The sequence below is a fragment of the Oenanthe melanoleuca genome, chromosome Z (genome assembly GCF_029582105.1).
Source record: "Oenanthe melanoleuca isolate GR-GAL-2019-014 chromosome Z, OMel1.0, whole genome shotgun sequence".
Lineage (NCBI taxonomy): Eukaryota > Metazoa > Chordata > Aves > Passeriformes > Muscicapidae > Oenanthe > Oenanthe melanoleuca.
Window position 1 is genome coordinate 22,014,612 of NC_079362.1, and position 25,589 is coordinate 22,040,200.

Sequence of the window (25,589 nt, forward strand, 5' to 3'; positions counted from 1 at the left end):
ATAGAGTTCAGCCATAATCTGTTTAGAGTTTATCACATGCCAAACTATTTCGGATTGCGGGTTTGTTTTTTTTCTTGTTTGGGGTTTTTTCTTCCCTTTTCCTATTTGGGATCCTTTCCTATGTGACCTCCAGTGCCAAACCACAGTGCTGCCCCTAACATCTTTGGATGTGCCAAAACCACAGGGTTTCTTGATGACTAGTTTTGAAGAGCAAAGGCAAGAAAAGATGCAGTAGTGGTACCTCACTTTCCAAACTAGCTGTGGAAATAAAAACAAAAAAACCCCAGCTGCTCTCCCCCCACCCCCCAGCATATACTTGATGCCTTTTATTCATCATGCCTCAGAATGGTTGTAGGAATATCTGCTGCACTCTTTTAGGACTAGCCAGAAATATCTCCCCTGGGGTCCTGAAAATTCCATCCTGCATGCACCTCTAATTGACGTGGCTGAGAGAGCAAAACCCCTCTGCAGCTGCGGTTCAGCCCGACAGAAGTCGTTTTGCGGCAGGGATTATATCGTTAAGGCAAGGCGAAATTGCACCTCCAGCCAAAGTCAGCCAAGGCTTCTGACGGCGTAAGCACCGTCCCCACTAGGTGGCTTTGTCCTGCCGTGCCGGCCGGCTCTGCTGCCTCTCTCCTGCTGCCTCCTCCCTCCTCTGGCTTCCTCCTGCCTCTTCCCTCCTGTCTCCTGCCTTCTGCCTCCTGCCTCCCTCCTCCTGCCTTCTGCCTCCTCCCTTCTCCTGCCTTCTGCCTCCCCCCTCCTCCTGCTTCCTCCTGCCTCCTGCCTCCTGCCTGCCTCCCTCCTCCTGCTTCCTCCTGCCTCCTCCCTCCTGCCTCCTCCTGCCTCCCTCCTCCAGCCTCCCTCCTCCTGCCTGCCTCCTCCCCCCTCCCGCCTTCTGCCTCCTGCCTGCCTCCTCCCTGCCTCCCTCCTCCTCCCTGCCTCCCTCCTCCTGCCTCCTCCCTCCTCCTGCCTCCCTCCTCCTGCCTCCTCCCTCCTCCTGCCTCCCTCCTCCTGCCTCCTCCGTCCTCCTGCCTGCCTCCTGCCTCCTGTCTCTTGCCTCCCTCCTCCTGCCTCCTCCCTCCTCCTGCCTCCTCCTGCCTCCTCCCTCCTCCTGCCTCCCTCCTCCTGCGTCCCTCCTCCTCCCTCCTACCTCCTGCCTCCTCCCTTCTCCTGCCTGCCTCCTCCTGCCTCCTCCTGCCTCCTGCCTCCGCCTGCCTCCTCCTCCCTCCTCCTGCCTCCTGCCTCCTGCCTCCTGCCTCCTCCCTCCTCCTTGCCTCCTCCCTGCCTCCTCCTGCCTCCTCCTGCCTCCTCCCTTCTCCTGCCTCTCTCCTCGTCCTGCCTCCTCCTGCCTCCTGCCTCCTCCTGCCTCCTGCCTCCTGCCTCCTGCCTGGCCCTGTGAAGGATGGCTGCTGCAGGTAGGGAATTTGAACAGAGGAGCACCAGCTGGAGGCATGTGTTTTCTGCAAGACCCAAAGGTGTAATGGTCTTGAGAGAAATTAGTTTCCACGTATAAATTAGTGACAATGTCTTGTTGCTGAACTCTTGAACCACTTTTTCAATGGTAAAATTTAAAAGAGGATTACAGGAACAAGTGTTTATGTAGCATGTCTAAAACTGGAGAATACTCATAGAAGCCAAAATTTGAAGATGCATCATTTATTGTGCTTTAGCAGCTTATGCTGAAATGAGGGGCAGGTTTTCCTTTGAAGGGTCTGTAGGAAAGAGGCCTACTTAATACACAGTACATCCACTTTGGAAAGAGGAACATCTGAGTCAGGGCCCCTGAGAATTGAAACTGTGGTTGCAGGCAGTCTAGCAAGTCTAAATCTGTGGCATAGACCAAGAAACTCCAGCTTCTGTAGTGAATGCTGTGCTCTGTTTTTATGAGGAGTGGTATATAAAATTATTAGGAGAAAGATGTAGGACTTGCTACAAGAGTACTACACCATAATTACTGGGTTTTTCTTTGTATTTCTGGAACAAATTTATAAAAAAACCTTTATTGTGCTACAAAAATGAAATGTGAAGAGGATGGCAACTTATTTCAAGGGATACATTGTTGTGTTAACTCAGCATATCTCCAGAGAAATTAATTTCTTGAACATGAAACATTTTCCTGGAAGATGTACATTTGTGGTGTGTGGAACAGTGTGCGGTGGACACATTGAACCAAAATTTTCTTTGCTCAGAAAAGAGAAGTCATGGTAGGATCTTCCCAAAATAGAGGCACATCATTCATTATTAGCAACAGTTAGGGAAATCAACACTTTTATAAATGGGTCTTTTTCACAGGAATTGCTCACAAACTCAGACGTGCTGTTTTGGTCTTTTGCCTGGCTTCAGTTACATGTAACAAGCAAAGAACACGCATTTTCACTCAATACATAACATTTCAAATGAGTGCTAGGAACTAGTAGAATTTGCTGCATAATTTCAGTTTTAAGGTTTGATTTGTCTTTAGGAAAGTAAATGTGCACGCAGGCTCCAATTTGTCATTCACGAGGTTCTGGTTTATTTATTTTATTTTCCAAACAGACAGGCATGCACACACACATGTTAATGTAAAAAGCAGAGCAAATGTTCATCTAAAATAAGGATTAAATTAAATCTTGTTCCCATTAAGCCCTTGGGCTGTGGTAAGGCAGTTGAGAGGACTTGTAAGGCACTGTGACTGTTTTAAAATGTCTCACTGAAACACACTGGGATGGTTTAGCTGGCCTATTTATATTAGTCAAAAAATTCATCTTTAAAAACATTGTTAAAGTAAATGAATCTTGGCAGGTTTGTGAATACACCAGGCTTGCAGGCTAGCGTAGCGCAGGATTTCTGCTCAGCCTTTGGAATTTCTTATTCGGGGCTCTGGTGCGGTCTGGGCACCCAGCCCGAGCGCACCAAAGGCACGGCGCGTCCGAGCGCCGGCCGTGCCGCCGAAGGACCGTGCTGACAGCGCCTTCCCCTCCCTGTCCCCAGGCTGCGACATGTGCGCGGACAACCGGAACGGCGAGTGCCCCATGCACGGCCCGCTGCACTCGCTGCGGCGGCTGGTGGGCACCAGCAGCGCCGCCGCCGCCGCGCCGCCGCCCGAGATCCCCGAGTGGCTCCGCGACCTGCCCCGCGAGGTGTGCCTGTGCACCAGCACCGTGCCCGGCCTGGCCTACGGCATCTGCGCCGCCCAGCGCATCCAGCAGGGCACCTGGATCGGGCCCTTCCAGGGAATCCTGCTCCTGCCGGAGAAGGTCCAAGCCGGCGCCATCCGGAACACGCAGCACCTCTGGGAAGTAAGTTATGGTCTTTCCTTCCTTGTCAAATCTCGTCTCTTTGAGGTGAACGTGGGGTGTGACTGTATGCAGGGCTAACACCAGAACTAGCCACGAAAATAAGCAAGCAGACCCACAATTCACATAAATAGCGTAAGTAGGTTTGAAAGTGTAGCCAGTGCAAGGAAAGCCGTTCTGTGATAAAGCTAGCCAGAAAGCCAGTGGGCAGCACAGAGCTCCGATTGGTCTGCACAGGAAGAGCTGACTGCTGGAGGTGCTGTAATGTGTGCTTGAGAGACTTGATCAGAGAAGTCTGAAACTTTTACAACACCCAGTGCTTTCTGTATTTTGGCCTGAGTTACAGGAGCTGACGGAGCCCTCGGGTCGCATCCCCAGATGTAGCATGCTAGAGCAGCACATGTGAGTTGGGATGGAGTGCTGCACCATTGCTGTGGCCCCCAGCCAGTCCAAGAAAGCTGCAGAAACCTGCCCAGGACCCTGCTCTACAGCCCTCTGCAGAGTGAAGGAGTTGGGGCTCGTTCTGTTTAGTACAGCTCTGGTCCTGTCCCTACCATGCACTCCCCTAATGAAGTTTCCAGTACTTTTGTGTGAAAGCCACTTTCAGATATCTCAAAGTTGATTTATTTATTTATTTATTTATTATTTTTTAAATAATATCTGTCTTGGAGAGGGTAACAGTGATACCTGTTAGGGAAAACCTACAATGCCTGTGTGTCAGAAAGAGCTTATTCTCTTCCTAGCCATTTGCTATTAATTTCTTCTTTGATTTGTACTGGGAGGTATAATTTTTTTAGTTCTGCTTAGTTCTCTGTAGCTGCAATCTCTGTTTGCCTCAAAACAAACTGCAACAGTCAGTAGAAACACGCCCGTAGAACTGTAGTATCTGCTTATCCAGATCAAATCCAAATCTTCAGAATATAAGGAATCCACGAAGCTGCAGTGTTTTTGCTGTCTTCAGTGTGTGTACAGTGAAAGTGAATGGATCTTTGAGAGATATTTGTAGTGTGGAAGAGCAGGAGCTCCTATGCTTTCCTAGGTGTAAACAAATACTAAACAACACATCAGGGTCTTTGTCTCAAGGTAGTTGCCCAAAAATGTTCTTGTGGCAAGAAGGAGACTTTCACTTTAAAAAGATCAGTCTCAGAACTGGATGAATTGGGAATTTTGTGGCTGCCTCCAGTGGAAGTGGAACTTCTCTTGCACAGCAGATATTGATAATTTGGATTTAAATCTGTTCCTACCAAAGTGATTGTAATTACAGTATTTTGGGATATATTATCAATCAAATATTCTTTATGGAACACTTTATAATGATGGTGGGGGCTCTAATTGTTAACACGGGTATTGTGGTTTAGACTAGTCTAATTAACAGAATATATAACAGTAAAATGAGATTGCCAGATCCACATATTATATAAAATACTGAAATGTATATAAAAGAAATGGAGTCAGATAATCTTTCTTAAATATTTACATAATCAATTCCATTTTTAAAAACCTATTAATTAGTTTTATGCGAGTGAATTTGCAAATCTTGACAATATCTTTTTAAATAAGCAAGAATTTAAACTCCTATTTCAGGTTACTTAAAAGCTGTTTTGAAGCAATGAAAAAAGCTTTTTCAAAAAATTAAAAACAAAAATCAAAAATATGCTAAGGAAAAAATAAAAACCAGTACTATTGTATGTACCAGATTCAGGCTTCAAGTGGTTGTCAGCTGAGTTTTTGTGTAGGATTACTCTTGTGCTGTTAGCATACAACACAGATTTCCTGTTGGCTAGCAAAATTAATGCATGTATTTTAATTGAATTATCTGAAAAATAAGAATTCAATTTGATTTAATAATGTGTTGCTGGGCAGCTCATGGTCTTGGATTATTTCTGTCAATGACAAAAACTGTTATCAAAGAAACACATACTCTAAGTTCTAGCCAAAATATTGCTGTTTCTTGTTTGCTTTGTCTTTCAGTTTGGGGCACCTTATCTATCAGAAACCAATGTTTAATAAAGAAAAATATATTAAAAGAAAGTAATCAGAAAGTGTGTCTGATATTAAAAAACCTGATCCATGAAAATATGTAAGACCAAATGACAGTATATATCTAAATAGTCTGTGTTCATTTAGTCTACATGGCATAGGACTGTGGATTAAATCACTGTAAATGATAAAGGAATGTATCATCATAATCCCTTTATTAAGTTGTGACTTTAGTAAATTCTCTTCCACCAGTATTTCCCAGACAGCTGCAAATGCAAATCTGTCTGCAGATCAGCTGTTCAGCATTAGGTCTTGATGGACCTTATGGAGAGAATTTTACATTTTTAGTACCAAAACTTGCATTTTAATGTTTTACTCTCAGCACTGCGCTGTAAAGTTGATAGATATTTGTTTTAGTTTACAATTCTTTGTGTACACCAGGCAAACAGAAGGGCTATGGCAAACACTTTTAAACATAGTTACTCTTTCGGTTGCTTTTTTTTTTTTTAATACTCTTTGTTGTGGGAAACATCAGAAGCACTGCATTTGATGTATAGTTCAATGCTGTGGAAATATGCTTCAGCCTGTCTGCACGAGTGTTCCCACCATGCACTCGATGTTTGCTTTGTATGTAATCCATACAGCATAATGTACAACGACTCAGAGTAAATTACATACCATTCCATTACCTCACAACAGGCCTTGACACCTATGGGTGTTCATGGGAAATTATTGAGTTCTCTCACAATTAGCCAAGATAATTTTTTATAACTTACAGAAAGATCAGTCTTTCAGAAAGCCAAAAATATTAGTCATTTCAGTTGTAGTGCTTTTTTTTCCCCCTTTGGCCCACTTCTATAACCAGAGTTTGCTTGTATTTTATAAAAATACAATAAACTCTGATTTGTTTAAAACAAAAACAGGACTGGGTGTATTAAATAAACAGTCTCTTTGGTAATACAGGCATTTATTCCAGCAGTGCTTGATAATGTTTCTGATCCCTTTTTTTTTTTTAAAGTAGTGAGAATAATCCTTTTGTTATTGCAAAGAAACAGAGACTTTCTTAGCAATTAGGTCTTACTGATGAGAATGAGATAATTTTCTGCTAATGTGTTTTCTAATAAAGAAGTGGAAAGGCACACTTGATTCCAACATATACGAAAACATTATCTCAATTATTAATGTGTCCTTACTCCCTGGAGATAAATTAATCTAGTTGCACATGGTTTCCCCTTTCTGTTTAACATCAAAGTTTAATAAGAGTAGACTTAAGGAATGCATATGATATACACTTAAATTCTATTAGAATAAAACACTGAGGTTTAAATGTACATACATTTCAGAAGTAGAAATTTTTCAGGATCCCAAATTTAAACTGTTAATTCTGGAAACAGCTAATTTGTAAATGTTTTTTTCCTCAGCAAATGCAGCTTACATGAAAAAACTTTTACTGACAGACATATCAAAGGATACAGTCTTATAGTTTCCTGTTCTTCATGTGCCTGATAAAGAGTTTGCTGTCTCTTCTTTCTTCTTTCATGAGTGGTCAAATGGCTTTTTTTTTTTTTTTTTTTAATTGCAACAGCCTAAGAATGTCAAATGTATTATTTCACTTATTTCAACTTTACTTAATTGAAGTTTTGCATTTTTGGAAGTAATGATTTCTCATATGCAGCTCTTTTTTTTTTTTTACAGGAATGAGCAAAGTTATATGTATATAAATATATACATACATATATGTATCAGGGTGTTCATTAGCAATATAAAATGGTAAACCTGTGTAATGATTTTCCCCCTAAAAAAAATTCCTTCTCTTCCCCTGCTTCCTTCCCTCCCCTTTCCCCTCCAAATTAACTGGCACAAGAAAGAGTGCCAGTGTCATCTTAATAAAGCACCATGTGGGTACTTATTGGCCTTCCTGTGCCTCAGCTGAAGCAAAAGAAAATATTTCCTCTGCCTTCTGCTGGACCAAGAGCAGGCATTTTGCTGGGATGCACGATGGCCAGGGCCCGTGCAGAAATAATGAGTATTTTTTAACAAATTAATATGCACAGAGAATCCTTACCCTTCAAATGAAGCACTCATTCCAGTTATGTTGATAGATCCCTATTCAGATTCTCTAGGCTGCAGTTTTGGACTAAATTTGCTGTTACAGAAAAGCATTGAGGGATAGAATTATGTGCTTGCTGTTGTTCTAATAAAGTGAAAATTATGTTTCTCGGCAGTCCGTCATCTAGTATTCCAGATTGCTTGTCAGCCCTATTTCAAATTTGTCATGTTCATGAAATTCAAGTAATTTTGTTTTGAAAAACCTCCTTAGTTACTTCACTATTGTATCTTGAGTGATTCAGAGTAACAGTTAGCGTTATGTTATTTTCTTGTTTTGCCATTTCTGAGGACTTTGTGTGATGTGTGATCCTTGCATTTATTTTCCACTGAAAAAGCCCAGTAACTTTTATTCTTACATGGATTTTAAGTTCCTGTGCTGTGGGAAAATGTCCCTAATGTTGTGGTCAGTAGCATGCTAAGCCATAAGCTCAGTAAAAAGACGTTCAGCACCACAGCTTCCTTAATTTGTGTACCTTAGAAGAAAACTGCACTAAGCATCTACAAAGCAGCCTCTGTCATTGGCATTTCTGGATCACTTACTAACACAGTTTCCCAGATGACTTCTGTAGCTACAAACTCCTTTCTTAAGGCCCATAAAAATTTAGTGGGATCCCAAGTGTGGAAGGTACTTTATATTTAATAATTTTTGTTCTTAGAAAAGCTAAAAAGACTCTGATGTTTCTTTTAGAAGACTTGTGATTTGTACAAGACCTTCTCATACATGATCTTCATGTATCTCCATGTTTTTGGTATGTTTTCTGTCTACACAATGTATGTATTGTATGCCTAAGCACATGTGCTACAAAATAAATCTAATTTGGCACTGGGACAGATTCTCTTCCTATTGAACTAAGTGAAGTTTGGCACAAAATTTGGTGTTTGGAGTTGGATACAGCCCCAGAATTTTAACAGTGTTACTGAAAACAGGAATTCCAAGGACTGAATGGAGCATGCATGCGTCTGGACACATGCTATTCCCAGAAAAAAAAATATTTTCTAAATTGCTAGATCATGCAGGGACTATCTGTTTTGCCATGGCACATAATCTCACCTTGGAGATTTCATTATGTAATATGTAAAAATACTGAAGTGGAACACAAACAAATATAAAAGCTCAATTCTGTCCTTATTTGACCACTACCTTTCTGTGTTGCTGACTAGGCACCAGTGTTATGGAAAAATCTGATATTTTCATTTAATTAATTATAAAAGCAATTTCCACTGTTGGATGAGACCAGTTTGTAAGGTCTGAAATTGCAATTAATTTATGATACTATTAACAGGCAATTATTTATGCCAACTTTTGATTCAAAACTGGTAAATAAAGGCAGTACTTTAGTGACCTATACAAGTATCCAATATGTGTTGTGGGCCTGAGGTTAATAATGTATTTATTATAGATCTGATTAAGCAAAATAGTGCTGTGTGCTTTTCCAGGTGGTGGTGACACTCAATATTCTGCAGAACTGCCTCAACCACTGCTCTACAAATTTTAGTCCCCCCAGATTCCGTGGCATCAAATGCGCATGGACTTTAAAGTGCAGACTTTTAAGTAATCCCTTAACATTAAAAGCTGGAAAATTCAGCCCAGGCTATGCCTTCCCTCCACGCACTTGGCACCTTTTCCAGATAAGTTACAGAATTCCATTATCCAAATTGTTACACATGTGTGACAGAGGTTGACCTTTAGTCATGTCAATCCTTTTTGCGTGGGCCTGGGGCTCCAGCCTAATGGCTCAAAGCCTGATTTACTCACTGTAATAAGGGCAGGAGGTCGAGCAATTGTCAGCTTGCCTGCTCATACTCGTCTCGGAGCCTGGTTGAAGGCTGTTAACACAAAGCTTTTCAAAGTGAATTTACAACCACCACCACTGACATAGGCCAATCAGTACACCATAAATGTCAGGTTAGTGAGATTGAGCAGTAAGTAAAGCACTGCCAGCCCACTATTGGCTGAAATCAATTGCTTAAGGTTTAACTGAGAATAGCAATGCGTGCATGACTAGTCTGCAGAGCCAGCTTGAGGGTGGAGAGTGAGCTGGAGGGTGGTTTAGGTGGAATTACCCACCAGCCACAGCCATGGCATCGTGTCCTGCATTTGCTCTCCTCCTGCTGGAACAATGTCTGCTCTGACAGAATCCACAGTCTAAAAGTTGTTGACCAGTCTTTTAGTTAAAGAAATAAGATTATTCTGGTTTTTTACCTATGGAAAAAAAATAAAAGGGGGTAGGGGGTAGAACAGTGCACTGTCTTACCTGGATAAAAGATGCTAGGAATCTTGTTTCAGTAATTCTCAATTATTTTTAATCCTCTGTTCCCAGAAGGTTTTTTTCATAAGGAAACTGTGAGGGTTTTTTGCCATTGGCTTGTGACTGCAAACTATCACAGGTTTCACTAATGAGTGATTATGCACCTGATGGCTTGAATATCCATGAGATGTAGTTACCCGCAAGACTGAATGTTTTTATCATTTTGTGTAGTGACAGCTTGGACAACAATTCATTTGGCTTTGAAAGCATCAGCATTAAAATGTAGAAATCCATTAAAATGCTGTATGCCAGGATTTATAAATTAGGCAATTTCCTTGATTATTGCAATCATTTACAAAATTGATTGTCCCAGTGTGGTATAGGCAGATTTCAGCAGTGATCATTGACAACAGGCACATCCTCTAATACCTATACTCATTGTTCTTTAAAAGAAAAGCCACTCTACTGAGAGGTTATTCTCCATCTCAAGGTCAATTATGCATTGAAAAAGTCTACTAATGTAGAAGATCACACATCTTTAAAGGAGAACCACATCAGCTATTTATAGCCTGTAATGATAGCCGGAACACTTATTTTTCCTTCTCTTTGTAATTTGTTTGTTGACAGCCAAGGCATTCATTTGAATCTGTAGCACATATACTTTTTGTGATCCGTTATTGAAAGGTAAATAATTTTGGCAAATTGCAGCTGTAAATATTTATTTGATTGAAGATTTAAAAGTCAATAGTGTATTTTATTTGTTGCATCTTAAAGCTCTAATTATCCAATAGATATAGAGTACAGTAACTTGATTTGGGTCAATTATTTCTGCAAGACACAGTCAGGAAATGATATCACAGAGCAAATATGCTCTAGAAGTTTTCCTATATTAAAACAAGTACAATAAAGCCACTAAATACTAGCCACCAACCACAAAACCACAATGTTTTCTACTTGCATGGAAATAAGCAATGTGCGTGGTAAAAACCTTAAAATGCAGGTGATTTCAGGAATTTCTTTTTGCAAATTGTACACGAGGTCCAGTCGTAGCTATTTTGTATTAAATGCATATCAGGAGTTTCCAGGACTCACATCCAGTTGTTAATCAGTCTTGCCTAGACAAGAGAGCCATTGATGTCACTAGGAGCTTTGATTTAAGGATGGCTTCAGGCCTGACTGAATAACATAGTACCAGGTAATCACAATTCTTAAATCTCTTTTTTAGAAGATAGGTTAGTAGCTCCTTCAGATTGGCAGAACCACCTGCATATTGTCTTCTGCTGTCTACACAGCAACAATTTTGCAGTAAATTTGCAGAGGGACTTTTGTATAAATTCATTCATTCGACCTAAAGACAATATTTTGCTGTGAAGAAAGGGAGGTTTGTGCTGCCAGTAACTATGTAGTAGTGCATTGTGTTTAGTTGATGAATATTAGAATCAAAGAAACACATTTTTTTTCTGTAACTTGCAAAAAATGTGTCGGTCGTTAATTTGTTGTTGGTACTACCTTGCATATTAGTTGCCTGGATTTAGCAACGTGTACATAAACAATTCAGTGTTTTATCAGTAATTTAACCTGATACTTTCTGTGTGGAAACCTACTGGTGTATAAGAAATCAAATTTATTGACCTGAGGTTATTTCTAAAAATGTTTTGAATTTCATTTGTGGAACTATAAAGTAGAAAAAAGTGGTTTTATCATGACTACCAGTTCCTGTGAAACAGAGGCCCTGGAAGGCTCTGTTCTTCCTGATGTTCATGTGTAATGGAGTCCTGGATTTGTAAATAGAGTAGTGGTCAGTATTACAATCCTAAACTAGTAATCCTCCATTAAGTGAAGTGTCATCAAAAACACATATTAAATAAGCAAATCTAAGGTTCACTGTTTTTTACCTAGACTAATCTTCCAGTTCTGTAAAGGCCTCTGGTTTTGTCTTTTAAAATATTTTATATGTATTTTTTGCCTGTTGCCATGTCAGCATTCACTGTGGAAAGCAGAGTATTAGTTTTTATCAATCTGTGAAAGGAATTTATAGCAGTATGGACTGGTGACAGGCACCATTTTTAGAAATAATTTTTCAAAAAGAGGTCACCATTTAAGTAAAAATAATTTTTAAGTGTTCTCTTTTCTAGATTCTATTTTTATTATCTACTTCTATCTCTATTTCTGTTTCTCTTTCTATTTCAGTTTCTGTTTCTATTCCTATTCCTATTTCTATTTTAAGCTGTCTTGAATGCTCTCCCCATTTCCATTGCTCCAGTAAAAAGAGATTAAAGAAATGCTAAATCACTTTGACAAAAATGAGAGAACTCAGATTTTTATTTTTTTTTGTATAATCAGTTTCTAATAAAGCACATCTTAATTTCCAGCTGGAGAGGTGAAGAGACAGACAGTTGTAGATTTTAGCTTGAGTTTGTGTTAATTCATTTCATTGTGACCAGCAATATTTCAGGGACAGCTACAGCACAAAGTGACATTTTTCTGCCAGTAAAAAAATTATTTGTTTTTCAGAGCAAAAATTATGAGATTTGACATTTGATTAAAAAACAAAAAACAAAAAACAAAAAACAAAACAAAACAAAACAAAAACCAAAAAACAAAAACCAACAAAAACCCCAAACCCTTAAATAGGAGCAAAAAGATTCTCATCCAGACTTAGGGCCATTGGCCATCTCAGAGCAGGCAGACTGGTAGGATTCCTAGATGGCATGCATTTGGAAAGTTCAGGAAGAAACACTAACATTTAATGAACATGAATGTGTTTCTTTTTAACAGATGTCAAAATATCATCACAATACTTACACAAAACTAATAGGTTCCTGAAAAAAAAAAAAAAAAAAGAGTTTGATTTTAAGAAAGGTGTGGTTTTCATTCAAAAGTGTAAGTTGCAGATTAGCTTTGACAAGTTCCAATAGAATACACAAAAATTTACACAAATTTAGAAATTTCACTTGAAGCTGTTGTGACTTTTTGGGACAGTTATTGAAGCTGTTTTCAGCAGTGTTCTTTTTTTCCATGGACCCAAGCCTGTGTATTATTAGATACCATGCCCTGATTCTGGCATTATTTCTCCCTGATAAACATGAGGTCTTCTTTCTGTGTGGGACTAAAGCTTTCCACCCAGCTGAATCTCTTCTTTTGCTCATGGCCCAGCACTGTGGAGTTTAATTTGCTGCGTGTCTTTCAGCATGTTTAAAAGTCAGAGTTTAGAAAGCTCAGTTTCTGGTAGAGTTTTATCAAAAAGATAAGCAAAATGAAGAGAACCTTGGTATTTCCTTAATTAATAATGAAAAGTATAGGGTAAAATAGTATAGGAAAAAAATGGGTACCAAATAGATGATGAAATCTTTGCATCAGTGTTGCCTTGTCTGAATTCCATTCTTTATTCTATCAAACCAGGATCACATTCAAGTTTCTTGGAATGAAAGGCTGTGTTTTAGGAATATTAACCTTTCTGCCTGTTTCTCCTGGTGCTAGTATGCCCCCAGTCTGGGGCTTTGGTGGATTTTGAGCAGTGGGGACTCCCCAGCAGCAGCCACAGAGCCTGGGCTGGGGTGTCTGTAGCCCACCACAGGGCAGAGCCTGCGTTAGAGCAGGCTCTACACCTGAGCCTGGGTGGGCTCAGACTAGCTCTGGCTGAGGAGCTGTTTGACCTCGGGGTCTGCCATTCCCAACAAAAGATGGCTGAAGGTCAGGCTGAGGTCTGTAGCCTCCTTTCCTCCAAAGACCATATTTGTCTGTCTCTTTTCTTAACCTTTGGGAGTTTTTGTTTATTCAATAAGATGTTAATTTTCATGCCCAAATTACACAAAACCCAGTGGCAATAGTGTTGCAGAAGCTTTACCTCATTATCCAAAACTGATTTTTCTTCTACTTTTGAAAGGCTAATTTGTGTGCAATTTTACAGTTTGCTGCCAAGCCAAGCCGGATGGTCTCTCATTCAGAGTTATAGTAGCTGCCATTTTGAGTCACTTTAAAGACTTTGGTAGAGTCTTACTCTCCTTAATCCTTCATTCTTAATTTATATTTCTTCCACATTATTACTTACCTCTGCTGAAATCTCACAGCTCCACATATTATACTACACACCAGTCATTTACACCCTGTGGCCTGCACCCAGTGGCTGTATTCATGATCAGAAATAGTTAGCAATGCCTCTCAGGATGCTATCAATCACAATTGGAAGTAACAGGGGCAGCCACTGAAGAGGTTTGTGCAGCGCCTCCTGCTCCCTCTGAGGCTGAGCAGAACACTGCTCCTGTTGTGTGCCCAGCCACTGGCTGGCAGGCAGGTCAGGAGAAATGCTCCTCTCCCTGCCACGTTTGGCTTTCATTCATCTTTTTTAAGAGTTCAACATTTCTGCTGCATCTGCAGAGAAAGTAGCTGGGTACAGTGATAGCTAAGACAAGGCAATTTGTTGTCTTGGCAATTATTTATGATTATAGACACTTAGTGTCTATATGGACCACCACTGTGTCTGTTTTTTTAATTTTTAACATTTCTCACTTTTGTTTTACTAATTTCTAAATTTTTTTAAAATAAAATTCTTATTTATTTTATTTTTTGTTACTGTAAAAATCTGATGTAAAAATTATTCTTGTGATCTTTTATGCAAAAGGGTATGCTTTTATTTTAGGACTTACTACAAAGGGAATGAACATTTTGGCATTTTCCTTCTCTAGCGATGGTGATTTGATTTACTTGAAGAATTCACTGTAAGCTTGCTGTTGGGAGCATCCATTCAATCTGTCATCTGACACTAAAAAACCAAGTGGAACAAAGTGCTCTCTTTCAAAAGCAAAGTTGGTCTGGATGTACATTAACATTTCTGTGGTTAATTCCACTGTTTTGTTAAAAGAATGCTACAGCCATTCATTGCAACTTGATATTAACTTATCTGGTAAATATCTAATATATTATTATTGAGAAATTTTTATAAAAGAAAGACTTTGTAGTTCAGTGTCCAAGGATCAGATTGCCACAGACTGAAAGACTGACTGATTTTCTGCCTCCTTCACACCCTTTGAAAGTCTCAATGTAAAAATCAGAGAGCTAGATATCTTTTTCTCAGCAAATTCAAGTACCAATATAGGCTGAAAAAGCAGACCTTTAGATCACAGGAAAAATTGGGACAACAGAGAGATGCAGGCAGCTAAAACAATGTGTTTGAAGAAGATGAAGAATAGGACAGCAGGGCAGTATAATGCCAATGAGTTTGGAGAAAGAGCTAGAGCTTTCTCTGACTAGGAGTATTGTAGAAGATTACTGCTATTCTTTCTCTTTGTTCTCAAAGATTACAGGAAATTTTAGCACTCTCACAAACCAGGCTAGACTTCTTTCATGAGCATTGCACTGCTGATCTGTTACTTGGTTTTTGTGCTGGTGCTGTCTGATGATAAGTCATGGATATCCTACAGAAAGTCTCAGGCAAAACATTAAAAAGTGATAGCCTTCAGAATTAACAATTTTCATAGGTTCTGGATTTTTCCCACTCTCTTGCTGATGAATTTAAATATTTCACCTTGGTCAAGGTTTCAAAACTAGCAAGTACTTTAAAAGGTAGCTTCATGAACATTGAACATGCAAGGTTTTGTTAAAGATCTTTCAGTGCTCCCGCCACTGTACTAGGAAACATGGTATCCACACCAAGGGTGGACCATGGGCAGGAACACCTGGGCAAGAGTTTGTTCTGTCTCTGGTCTAAGCTGACCAGACAGAAGCTTGCTGTGAGCTGTAAGCTGTGGGCACGTGTCTGCTAGTACAGTGCCATGCCCAAGAATACAAATCCTTTCAAGTGTAGTTGTTTTATGGGCTGAAACCCCATTGTGCCCAGGCAATGTTTATTATGATTAGAGGGAGCTGGGTCTCTGTGCCTTCTGACATGACTCTGCTCCCTGCCTGTTGGGAAAAAAAATTGTGGCTATTTGGTCAACACCTTAGTAGATATTCTGAAAACTGAGAGATAATTTCAATCTTTCACTTACAGCTGCAGGTGATTTTATCCTGTGTGTAGCACTGACTGGGCTGCTCATTGGGGTTAAGTTAATCAAGAGCAAATGGCACAACTGCAAATGCCAGAGGAGGTCTTGCACTGTGTGCAGTTTTGCACATACACAGGGGCCAAATCAGTTGCAACATTTGCTCAAACTTATCACAAATCTTATGGGTGAAAGTAGAATGGTTTCGTATTAAGGTCTTGAGAACTCCAAGTAAACTTCAGTATTTAAACCAAACTAAACCAAACCAAGAATCAGTTGCTGTGCCTAATTACAACCCATTGGGCTAGAAGACCCTTCTCTTGAGTGCGTGACAACTATAAATACTGTGAATGGAGGCCTGGGTGTTTCAGCTCATATCACAATACCGCTGCAAAATTCTGAGTTTTCGTTTATTCATTTCAACTTTATTGGGAGCTGGTGGTATTGAGGAGCTTACAGAAAGTATGAAGTGGCTTACAGAATCAGGGCTTCTGAGCTTCACCCTGCTGTCAGACTGCAGGAATTTTTAGGTATTTTCATTCTGTGTTTCATGGTTGCTTGTACTTTGTAGTTACTAAAAGACTCCAATGTTACTTTCCATTCAAGCAAAACCAAAAATGCTCAGACTTTAAAAGAGAGACAAATATTTAAAATTCATACATCAGTCTCTTAAACTTTTCATCCTGGAGGAGTCTGTTGGAAAGGCACCAGGGGCCAAGGAGAGAGAAGTTGGCTTTGTGCGTGAGCATAGGAATTTATGTTTGAGTTGCCCACGAGCATTACAGCATTCAGTTCTCCAGCAAAGGATCATGTAGCTATAAATTGTATAACATGACTGAAATGTGTTTGAAAAGTTACCTTGTGTTTAGAGACCACAACCAGAGGGCTGTGGTAAAAGAGTACAAGGTGGTTGTGGAGGTGATCAGCTTCTGGAAAAAAAAGCCTTTGAGTATAGTTCTTAATGGAGCGTGATGTATTGCCTTCATTATGGAAGAGGTTAGAGTTGATTTGACTTCTTGGTTTAGACACTTACATATGTAAAAGAAAATCCAACCTGGCAGAAGGGATTTTCTGTTTAATGGATGAGACGTGATAAACAAAATACCATGGCTAGAAGCTGAAGCTAGATGAAATGCATCTCAAAAGAGGAAGGTAAATATGTTTAGCAGTAACACATAAGAATGTCTTGCTAAAGGAGTCTGGCACCTTTGACTTTTAGAAGGTCATTAGCTGTGTCAAGTTGTGCATCTATTTCCATTCAACAATCTCAGCCTTTGTCTTCCTGTGCCTGTGTAACTCCAAAACCTTTACTTTACCTCCCAGGCTGCACATGAGGAGAGGAGGACTGTCTGCATCTACCTTGTATAGTACTTTGTACAAGAATCTCATGTTTACTGGAGTGTTTTCAGAGAATTTCTTCCCTCAGCTACCCAGACAGATTCTGCTTTCTCTGTGTTTTTTTGGGAGCCAGAGAATTGTCACTGGGGCTTGGCTCAGGGCAGTGATGTGAGGTGTTAAACTTTCATTTCACAGCCAGCACATTTGTGCCCTAGGCTGACTGACACTGTCCCTGCACACATGCCACGACCTCTACAGCTTCAGGTGTGGCTGTCCTGGCTTTCTCTGGGCCTCAGGGCACTGATTGTTAACTCCCTTAGCAATTCCCTGGCATTACAGGGGCACCAGGTACTCATGCCACTCAGTCCTCAAGCACCTACTGGTCCCCTCTCTTTTTTCTGTGTCTTTTCCTGTGTAGAAGTTAATGGCCTATGAAGTATAGTCTGGAGCAGATGATCTAAGAGTCCCTTCTAGCTCTGAAATCCATAAAGCTACGAAGACAACCAAGAAAAGTTACTGTGTCTGAGTAAACCTTATCTAAACTGAGTTCTGTTCATTCTCCAAAGTAAGAGTTTCTGTGCTTATAAATTCCACTCAGCCTCCTTTTATGACAGAGTGCAGCACATCAGAGGAGCTGTCTGATAAAGATGGGGAGAGAGGAGAGGGATTATTATAAAAGCTGTCCCTGTGGCTCTGCCCGGAAGTCTGCCTATTTCTCTTAAACATGACGTGGCATATACAGACTGCAGCTTAACCCAGATTTCCAGAGAAATAATAATGTGGAAGAAATAGCAACAGTAGCTCTGGGTTTTCCTGCAGTGATCCTATTGCGAGAACGCTGAATGGACAGGCAGCCACATACTGCAACCCCCACAGCTGTCACTTTGGCAAACCTTTTGATGAATTGGATCTTGATATTTACAGAATCTATTAAAATACAGCCCATCATGTGTTTGTTTATATGTTGACAAGATGATGTACACCCTGCAGGTCAAGGGTGATGTGAACTGTTTTGGTGTTCTTGTCAAAGCAGCTAAAAAAAGAGCATTTAAATAATTTTTGTAGAATAATTGTCTAAGAATGTAAAAGCAACATACGAAATTCTTACTTTGAAAAAAAAAACCTCTACAGATCTGACACAAAAATCTGAACTTGTTATCAATCAAAAAGACTTTCCTACTTCTTTCCTAATATGTTAGAAAATTGGCAGCTCAGATAGAAAAACAAATAGCAAAATTAAACAGAAAGGAATTGATTTAACTACTTGGGTGGGTATCCAGTACTACATAAAATTTTTCATTTGGGCTTGTCACTTATTAAATATATTTTTTAACTAATAAATCTATGCAGCACATACAAAACCTTGCACTATTTTGCTATAAATATTCTAAGTCAGTATTATCTTAATAAATTTAGCTTTGTTTCTTTGAACATCATTCATATGTGTTTGATTTTTCCTTGCAGTTACGAAGAAAAACTACTGTCTGAAATTCAATTATTTCAGTCTAGTAGTTCTCACAGACATGTCTTGCAGTTCCACATGTGGCTGTTTCTAGAGTGTTACTTGTGTGAAATTAGACCCCAGACTCATATGCTAAAGGATTTCAGAGCATTCTCTCAATCTCTGCATTATTATATTTTATTCTCATAAAGTGGACTAAGAACTAAGCCAACTAACTGTAGAAGAATCTCTTTCCATCTTACATTTTACATTGTAGTGCTTCCTTTTTCAGCGCCTTGGAGTCACCTGCCTGATAGATATATAAATTATGTTCCAACAAAAATCTAGCTTATGGTCATTGTGGTGCCATAAAGGAAATCATGGAAGAGGGCAGATAAAGGGGATGAGTTTCAAGGCAACAAAAATACCCTGTTTTCTTGGGTTTGTTACATGCCAGTTGACAGATTGTTGAGGTATCCAAAGGCTTCACTGTTTTGGAAAGGAATATTAAGATCTATATATCTATCTATATTGGGAATGCAGAGTGGAGTTGGGACGAAAAGCCTGAGAAAGAAGGCAGTGTGAAGGTGAAAAAGAAAGAATAGGTGGATAAAGGGAGATGGCAGGGAAGGAATGAAGAAATGTATCTAGGCAGTGTGAGAAAGGAGGGATCAGCAGTGTTGCAGATGAGAAGCATGAGGTGACAGCTGGACATGAGCTGTCCTGAGATGCTGAGCTGAAGAAGTGGTTGTGTTGGCCCTCCTGCTCCCCCTGAGAAGAGGAACCTGAGAACAGCTTGTGATACCTTGAGATTTCCTCTTCCTAAAAGCAGCAGGCTGTGTTGCTTTAGCTTTGGCTACAGCTTATTCCTGGCCCTGGGGTCCCTTGGTAAGCTGCTCCTTGGATCAGGTCTGGGAAAGGATGCAGAGCAGCCTGTTCTTTTATTCATGGTACAGAAAGGAGGTTCAGGATTTTTTGAAGCTGAAATACTCCTAGGTGTTTTCCTTTCCTTCTGTTTTTGTTACAGATTTCTAAGGCTGCTCTGGCAAAGCAAAGTGCTTCTAACTTTGTTTCAAAATGAAAGCCAAGGGACTCCTTCACTGTCTGGAACCTTCTTTCTTCCTCTTTATTCTTTCAGTTTGTCTTCAGCCTAGTTCTAAAAGCATTACTTTAGTGTTTTCCTCTCTCTTTTCCCCCCTCCCACGTTTTGGTTTTAAAGTTTATTTTCTGTTGGGTTGCCATTTAGAACTAATTGTGAGATCGCTGTGCACAGACACTTAATAGAGAGAACTGAGCTGATATCACCAAAACCAGAGGTGTGCTCTGATGTTAGTGTCCTTTGTTCACCAGGCTGTATTTATCCTCTACAATGAGGTGTTGAGCTGGTTATTTCTGAATGAACAATTGCACCTGCATGACACAATATAGGCGAGTTTTTAGTATTGCTAGCCTGGATTCATCCTTTCAGGGTGCCTGAGTGTGAGGCACTGAGCTGCACTCACAGCTTTGGAAGGCTTGAGATTCTGTAAGCACCCAAATTAATGATCAGGGCTCTGAGCAGAGCTTGGTGATTAAAGTGGATACAAGATTTAAGTGCTCTAGGAAAAAAAAGGTGTCCCAGTTTGCCTGTTGTTCTGAGCCTTTGCTATGATGCTACCTAATTAGATGCCAAAGATGATTCAGCTATGTGGTAAGTACAAAGCTCAAGTAAGAAAACCTCAACATGGATGACAACCCTTTTAAAATTATTTGTATTTGTGTGTGCGTGCGTTTGCGAGTTTTAAACTCAATTTCAAATATTAAGTTTACAGCAGAATCAGAAAAATTGGTTTAATTATCAAACCAATGACAAAAAGTTTTTTTAATTTTCTGGAATGTTACATTAAGTTTTGATGTATATCATTTAAGGCACTAAGCAGTACAATGCAAAGCAAAGGAAGGAGGTGAATATGATTTGAAAATTAATGTCTCTGCAAAAAAATCCAGTGCACTTAAACTGCATTTATTCTATTTTGTTCTTATTTACAAACAGGTAATAAAAGTTGCAATGCAGTTAATACCCTTGTAAACTGGAGCATGAATTACAGACTTGCATTACATTTTCCAGATTTTCCAAGTTTGTCAGAGTGAATGCTCTTTGGACAATGTTTCTGACAGTTTAATTAATTATTATGGAAATATAACAAAATGCTCATGCCTTTAACTGTATTCTTTGGCAAGTGTTTCAGTTCATGAAGAGCTTCATAACTCTGAAAAGGAAGGAATCCAATATATTAGTTAAGCTTTTTCATTTTTATTAATGGTCTTTGTTATGTGGTTGCTTGTGTGGGAAGCAGACTTTCAGGCAAGAAGAATGAAAAAAAAAGGAAAAAACAACTCTCTAGTGTCATGCTAAAGGGCTTTCATGAGCCTTATGGGCAGTTAGTTTGCATTCAAGTGAACATGCTTAGAAATAAGGAGGCATGATATGGGATTTAGTCACTGGTTACTGATACATGATGATAGGGTGTTTGGGTTTGGAGGGACCTTAAAGACCCTCTGGTTCCAACCCCTCTCCCATGGTAGGGACACCTCCCACTCGACCAGGCTCCTGAAAAGCCCCATCCATCCTGGCCTTGAGCACTCCAGGGTAGTCCTTGGTGCCAGGGTCAGATGTTAGACCCGAAAAAGAAGACAGCTGAGTTCTTGCTCGTAGCTGTGGCTGCTTTCACCACAGGCTACTAAACTGCTGTCCATGGCTCACTGGTGGTCAGCAGGACCGTGTGAAGTGTCCTGCAGATTACATGAAGGACTGACTTCAAAGGAGTCTCCCTAGGTGGTACAATCATGGGCTGTATTTCAGCACTGTCATCATGGCAGATGCTTTCCATGACACAAGACAGGACCTATACCATGCCTTGCATTGGTATTCCACTGTGATTTCCGCACACAGAGCTAAGGATGTCTGTGTGCTCACCAGACAATTGTTTGCAAATGCCCTATTTGTGTATGCAGGCTTTCAGTTTGCTTGTGAATCTTGCCACAGCTGAATGCCAAATGTCAATAGAGTGTGTGGGCACAGCTCCCTACAGCAGGGTAAAACCCGGCCTTCCCTGCAGCTGCTTGCACTGTCTGGATAATAAGATTAAGGCAAGAGTCACTAGATGACACTGTTACATAGTTTCACACAATCATTTTTCTTAGTGCCTGTGTAGATGCGCTGTACTCTCTCCCGTGATTCAGTTCCAATTAGTTCATACTAGCACCAGCATCATGATGATTTTCTCTCTTATGATTAAGTCTTTCTAATTAGACTTTGCTGGAAGGCAGAGCTGGCACTTTCTTTTGTACGAGGTTGAGCATGGTTTGTGTCCCAAAGAGACCCAGTTTTGGCAGCAGTGGTTTAGAGAAAGCCCTGCAAAGAGCCCAGCCTTTGGGGAGCTGGGAAGGCACACGGGGCACAGGGCGGGCTGGGTGGGCTGGGGTGGTGTCACTGAGAGAAAAGGTCACAGCCACAGCCACAGCCACAGCCACAGCTGCTTTGCCAGAATTCCACCTGCCCTCCCAGACCAGCCTGCTCTGACATGGACTGTCAGATGGACTGCTTGGAGCCGCTGCATCTTCCATGTGGAAACTATGTCTTCCCTTGGCCCTTCTCCCAGTGGAGGAATTAGAGCCTCTGGTTTTAAGTAAAGGCTTTTTGCTCCTCTATTTGATAAGGCTGAAACAGTTAGACTCACCAGGCTTTACTATTTTATGCTGTCATTTGTAGCATCAAGATTTTGCTGCAGTTCAAGCAGTGGTACCCCATTCTTGTCATGCTCCAGACATTCCCATATTCTTGCCACCACATATTATCTCAAAGCTTCCATAAGATGGCTTGAGATGTGCCAGCTTGTCAAGTCTTCAAATTAAAATTGAGTGGAAGGGGAACACTATTGCTTGTTTATTTATTTGTTTATTTTAACTTTTGACCATGTGTCTGAAAAGCTTCACCAACACAGTAGTTTTGTGAGCAATATGATAAGAAAATGTGGCTTTTCCCCTTTTGCTTTTTTTCCTTTTGCCCTGCACTAATCATTTACTGGGTAGAAAAGGTTATTTTAGGGAAGCAGCTTTCAGCTGCCTTAGAAACCACAGCTTTCTTAAAAACCGCTGTTACTTCTGTGTACTTAATAAAAAAAAAAAAAAAAAAAAAAAAAAAAAGAAAAAAGGGAGAAGTATATTTTGGAAAGAATGCTGAAAAAAATTTAAAAACTCCGAATTCCAGAGTGGTTGACAGCATAATGGTGACTATCTTAAAACTGGCATGATTCTGTAAATTTACTTATAAATGTACTTGTATAGAGATTTTTTTTTTGTTTTTCTAGTAAAAGGTGTACTACAGTAGTCACACTTCAAAGTTGAGATGATTGTTCACACCCTTTTCTTCAACAGCATGAGAAAGCAATACAAAAGGTGGCTGAATTCTTTGAGTACTAGTCTCAGTGGGAGACTAGGGTCCACACCTCGGGTGTGGCAATTTACAGAAGGTTGTGCTTGCAGCATCAGGCAATAACACTGGATATCAGTAAGTACTTCATCTACTGGAGTTAACCTTGATTACTTTGTATTGCCCTCTGATGTTGCCTGTTTGTCTCTGTTGTCTCTACAAGGACATTTGGAATAGAGTGAGGTTGTATACTTAACCCTTGCTGGTTAGGGCTATGTGAAATGAATCCTACCCTCAAGTGAGTATGAAGCTTCATTTTGAGCTACACTTGAACAAAGGAAATCACCAATAGTGCCCCAGTTTTTATTACCAGGTTCCCCTATTGCAAATTCACTCAGAACAAATTACACCACATCCTAAGATGTTTCTGCAGCTCTGGGCAGACACAAGCCAAATCATTTTAATCAGGGTAATTATTTAAATCTCATAAGTGATGTAAGTCCAGTAAAAATTAGTTTACCACAGGATAGCAAACTCTCAGTAAGGCACAGTAAGTAGTCTAAGCACATCCTCTGCTGTCATGACCTAGGTAACTGACTTACACCCAGAGAACAGACTCTTCTGTACTCATCTGTCACTTTGGTTGCAGTGCAGGTATGCTCTAAATCAGTAAGATTTTTAATCTGTGATTATAACTGATATACATGAGAGACTGGTATTGTTTCCTATGGAATGCATCAGACATGCCTACTGAAAAAAAGGCTGCTTAAATTAACTGTCCTCTTTTTTTTGCAAATAAAAGGCTGCCAATGTATTTATTGGGTAACATTTGTTCTCAATCAGAGCCATGAGAAGGTCAGAAGAAGTTCAAAATTACATAAAGGAGTTTATCTATTTTTTTTTAAAATGCCCTGGTTATTGCCATAGCAAGTTATATTAAATTGTTTTGGTTGTATGATATGGGATTTTTATATTAATGCCATATTTAAAATGTATTTATAAAACATTTGAGCTTTGGCTATTATAGTTCAGGTCTGTGCAGTTTTATAACTGAGACATTTGCAAATTTACAGTTAAAATTATTTTGTCAGGAATGAAGCAGAGATGCATTTCGAAAGGAAAACTTTGGATAATTGCATCATGATGGATCTTTTGAGTCCTGTTTATTTTACTCTCAAGGATATTAAATCAATACAAATCGCAGAACTGACTGTATTCACCATGTGAATGACATATGTGATGAGATTTGGGTTTTTTTCTCATTTATGTGAACAGTATATGTAGATGTAACATTAAAGTTGACAGACTGTTTAAGCAGAGTTGCAAAGTTAATGGTATGGTTTACATCAGGTGTAAATTTGGAATTGCAATACATATCTTTGTAATATTATAGGTGAAAAGTGCTTCAATCATTTGTTATAAGTGTGGTAAGTCTTCCTGCTCTTTTTCTTCCATCACCACTATAATTTAAATTTTTGCTAGCTATCTGCTTCTGTTGGTTATTATTGCACTGACTTTTAGAGGATTTACACTGTAATTAAAAAACTGAAATACACATGCTCTGCATTGTGGAGTGTTATGCCTTTTGACACTGTTTGTAGAACTTCCATGCAATTTTGTGTTCAGAGCTGCTCATAGTAGTACAATTTTGGGTCTGATTCAGGTCATATTTACAGTGTTAAAAACTATTAGAATCTGAGAGTTTGTTTTGGTTACTGTTGTTTTTGAACATTTTTAGGTAAAACACATTTTGTATTGAGATGTCACAAAACATGACATTTAAATTTAATGGTTATGGAAAGTATCTATATCATCTATATCTATATCTATATCTATATCTATATCTATATCTATATCTATATCTATATCTATATCTATATCTATATCTATATGAACTGTGTTATGGCTAATGATTTACCTGTAAAGTTCAGAATGGATTTAATTAACAGTCAGAACTATATTCATAGGAACAGAGTAATTGCTCCTGCATTTTCACTGATTTTGATGTCATAGATGAGAAGGTAAAGCTCCTGAAATATGGAAAAAGTAGGGAAAAAAAAAAAAGAAGAAAAAAGGAAATGTAGTTTTTGTCTTCTAGAACTGCCAGACAGCGTGTATAATACAGGATATCCTGTATATATAGTGAAGTAAATATGGAAAGCATACAGGGCACACTCTATTTGGTATTGTCATGGCAACTGTACATTTCCAAATATGTGGCATCTCAAATTCCCAGAGATTTGGGAAAACAATCGCTGCAATCTGCACCTATTGCCTGTGCAATTGGTAGAACACATGAGGTTTGTTGAGCATGTGCAAACTGTTCAACCAGGACTTTTCTGCCCTGCATGGTTCCAGATTTCACATTCTTGCTACTTCACATTACACAAAGTGACATCTAGAAGTTACATGCTTTTGGGATGGTTTCAAGGAAAAGATAAAAGCCCTTTGGGGCTCAGCAAAGCTCAGTGACCCAATCTATGTCTCACTGTCGAGCAAAAGCTACTGGGTGTTTTGGGGAGCAATTTTAGTCACCCCTAGAGCTCTCTCTGCTTACACATTGCAAGCCCAGTGCCCCAGAGCCCCATTCCTCCTTCACTCACAGTGACAGACTGCGCTGTTCATTTTGATTCTCTGCATGCTGAACTTCCAGTGATAGCAGCAGTGCTAAGTGCATAATAACTGAAAAGTATTTACATATCAGTGTCATACACTGGAATCAGTGTCAAAGTAGAGGTTGTTACAGCAGTGAATGTTTTGGGGACAAAAAATATGCATTCATACTAAAACCAGGCTTCATTAGTC

The 25,589-nt window shown here is 39.7% G+C and overlaps 1 protein-coding gene across 2 annotated transcripts in view; it reads left to right on the forward strand.

The window, feature by feature from the left end:
- Positions 1-25,589, forward strand: part of PRDM6 (PR/SET domain 6) — a 79,235-nt gene that overhangs the window by 8,023 nt on the left and 45,623 nt on the right. For both annotated transcript variants that reach the window (XM_056514663.1, XM_056514662.1), the window contains exon 3: positions 2,971-3,278. In XM_056514663.1, coding sequence (XP_056370638.1) covers positions 2,971-3,278 — 308 coding nt within the window. The remainder of the gene's footprint in view (positions 1-2,970; positions 3,279-25,589) is intronic.